This window comes from Balaenoptera ricei, chromosome X (assembly GCF_028023285.1).
Source record: "Balaenoptera ricei isolate mBalRic1 chromosome X, mBalRic1.hap2, whole genome shotgun sequence".
NCBI lineage: Eukaryota > Metazoa > Chordata > Mammalia > Artiodactyla > Balaenopteridae > Balaenoptera > Balaenoptera ricei.
This window is the reverse complement of record NC_082660.1, coordinates 103,132,467-103,135,502: the sequence shown is the minus strand read 5'-3', so window position 1 is coordinate 103,135,502 and position 3,036 is coordinate 103,132,467. Positions and strand designations below refer to the sequence as shown.

At 46.6% G+C, this 3,036-nt stretch overlaps 1 protein-coding gene across 1 annotated transcript; it reads right to left on the bottom strand.

Moving 5' to 3' along the window:
- Positions 1 to 1,159: 1,159 nt before the first annotated feature.
- On the bottom strand, positions 1,160 to 1,768 carry LOC132357169 (cell division cycle-associated protein 4-like). The gene has a single exon (XM_059910458.1). It carries the CDS (start codon positions 1,766 to 1,768, stop codon positions 1,160 to 1,162), a length of 609 nt encoding a protein of 202 aa, XP_059766441.1.
- Positions 1,769 to 3,036: the final 1,268 nt, after the last annotated feature.

The following is a 3,036-nucleotide window of genomic DNA, read 5'->3' as shown; positions in this document are numbered from 1 at the left end:
AAGATCTAAAAGTTGTGGGCGGACTCAGTGCCTGCGGCAGGATCACAAGGCACACACACCACCCAGCCAACCCCACTGTCAACGACCCTCAAGATTGAGGGCCCATAAATGACATGTGTACAGATTTCTTTAATCCTAGGCTTAAATGTATGCCAACATTCTCCAATCCAGTGGTGCACTGACACACGCCTTCCCCAAACACGCTGGCACATGGGCCCAGCTGACCCGGGTCCAGCAGCCCAGCCAGGCAGGGGCACGCAGAGGGTGGCATCTTCGGGAGGAAGGTCAGCTGTGCTGGGGAACCCACACAAGAGGGGCCCTGAGTCTCAGACCCTCTGGAGGCACCGGCCAAGACACCTCAGGGCGTGCATGATCTCCAGGTAGACCGTACCTGACCTTCGGCTCTGAAGACACATACATAAATGGGCATAAATAAAACCCTCCAAAATCTACACTGAAGTCTAACGGATATGTGGCTCGCACAGCAGATCTGGTAAAGGCACCGCCGTGCAAGGCCTTCAACTCTGACCTCGCTCTGACCGCAGCAGTGCATATGGGCAAGGCTCACACCCGAGTCTAAAGTGGAAATCACCATGTGTGGACACTGCAGACTCAGGGCAGTGATGCTTGTTGGAAAAAGAACAGTGTTTGTTAAACCTTAAAAAAAAATGAAATACACCAACTGCAACTGTTTAGGTTATAAAAGTTTCTAATGTAGCAGCAGAGGCTATTTATAGATAAAATATATTTTTAAGAAAATAGCTTAAAAAATCAAAAATGATAAAATTATAAAATTTAAAAAATATATCTTAAGACAAAATATTGCCCAAAACATATAAAACTTAACTTTAGAAAATTCACCTGTCTAAAGTTGGATGAGGCTGGATGAGGAGAAGGGCGCTGGCATCCTCTGGCGGGGCTGTAGCAGGACACAGACAAGGGCCCAGGGCAGGCGCGATGACCGGCTGCGGAAAAGCCTCCCAGCGGGGAGGGAGGGATAGAGAGGGGAGCGGGCCAGATGCTGTTCTGGGTCGTTCTCCTAATCTCAGACAAACCAAAGGCCAGCCCCGGCTGCAGGGTAGCGGGCACTCACACCCCCAGTGCGCCGGCTGTTTTCGTCGGCCTCACAAACACATCTGCTATGTGCCCCAGTCGCGGCTCAGGTCTCCACCAGGATCTCCACCACAAGGTCCAGCCCGTCCTGGCTCAACTTGGCACCGCCCAGCATGCCAGTCAGCACGGCGTCCAGGTCGTAGTACGAGCCGTCCACGTCGGAAAACAGCTCCTCTACTGCACCGGGGCTTCGACTCTCCAGTGTTTCAAATATCTGATCGAGCGACTTATGAAAGCTTCCGCTGTTTTCTCGAGGACCGTCCCTGCCCCAGACGCCACCCGGAGAGCCTCCGGGAGCCTGTACCGCCGGGACCACTTGGAACTCAGAGGCCAGGTCTCCGGGGTCAGGGGCCGGGTGCACCCCCTCCCACGTGCAGCAGCACAGGATCTCCGTGGATACTAGGAGGTCGCGCGACGCCCGCCCCGCGGTCTGGGGCACTGGCACGCACCATCTCCCATCCTGGGTCATCTCCTCTTGAATCTGCAGGTCCGTGTTGGTGATGAGAACTGAACGGCACAGGTTGGGCTCCACCAGCATGTGGCACAGCTGGAGCTTGACCAGCGACATGTCCAGGAGGGACTGGCGCTGCAGGCTGTAGGCGGGCGCGGCCTCCTCGTCCTCCGCGCGCTTCCTCTTCAGCCCTCGAGCAAACATCCTGCCATCTATGGAAGGGAGCAGCCCATGGGCAGTGCCCAGTCACCCAGAGGCTGTGTCGGTGGGTGGGGTCACGATGATCTCAGAAGGTGACCTGTGAGGGTTCCCCCTACTCAGACATCTGCGCCGAGGGAGGGGCCTCCGGTATAATTTTTAAAAGTATCTTTTAAGTGTTTGTAAACATCTTGATAGGGAAAAAAATCCTATTAAGACAAAACCAATTAAAACATTTCCTACCTTCCAGGATGAATCTCAGGCATAAGTGAAAATTGAATAGATTTTCACTAAGAGTCCAGAATCCTGTCATCAATAGAAAAGCTTTTGATGAATCTGTGCCAAAATCTGATCTTGACTTCTACTGTAAAATGATAGGTCAGTTTCAATTAATATAGTTCAGTATATTTTCTCTGTTATACTTTAAAAATGTATGGTAATGATGCTATTTGTATATCCAGAACTTGTATACTTGTATTCTTCCAGCTGAGTATAAAAAAAGTCAGCTATCTCCCAGATAGTCTGGTCACCCTGGCCTTATGAAACAAAACAAATAAACAAAAACACTGCTGCAATTATCAAGAACAAATAAATTAAAGGGTAATTAACTAAAGCCCTTGATTAGAGCAAAATTTAAATAGTAAAAATAACTGAGTCTAAAAATGAGCAAATAATATTAAGGTATTGAAACCAGCTTTATAATTTTTTTCTTGATCTGGCCTCTGAAACTGAACTCAGTTTCTGATGTGAGTGTGGCTATTTTTAAATATACATATATTTTCATGTGTCCACAAAGGATTTTACTAAATTCTAGTTTGATTCAACAATTTAGTTGTTTAACCTTGAGCAAATCACTTAACCTCTCTGAGTCTAAATCTCCTAATCTGTAAAATTAGAGATAATAATAATAACTACTTCTTTAGATTTTGCTATGAAAATTAAAATGCTGAGGGATGCAAAGTGCCAAGTAGAGTCAGTGCCTGGCACATATGTAAAAATTGCTCATTAGTTGTTTGTTTTGAGCAACAGAATCAGATTCAACAATGGTAGTCAGTGTAGCTGTTTAACCTTTACTTACCTAGCATTAACAAGTACCTTAAGTGAAACAAAGATATGATTTAGTGAATGATATATGTGGATTAATTGTGCATTTGATTATATTCCCCTGTGCAGAGGGTGTGAGGAGTCAAAGTAGCCATCTTTCTGTTTGTACAGGGCACTGACTCCAGTCATATATTCATAAACTTATTTTGATGTCAATAAAAGTGTTTTTA

Coding starts and splice junctions, on each gene's coding strand:
- LOC132357169 (XM_059910458.1), bottom strand. CDS start 1,768: ATGTTTGCTCGAGGGCTGAAGAGGAAGCGCGCGGAGGACGAGGAGGCC.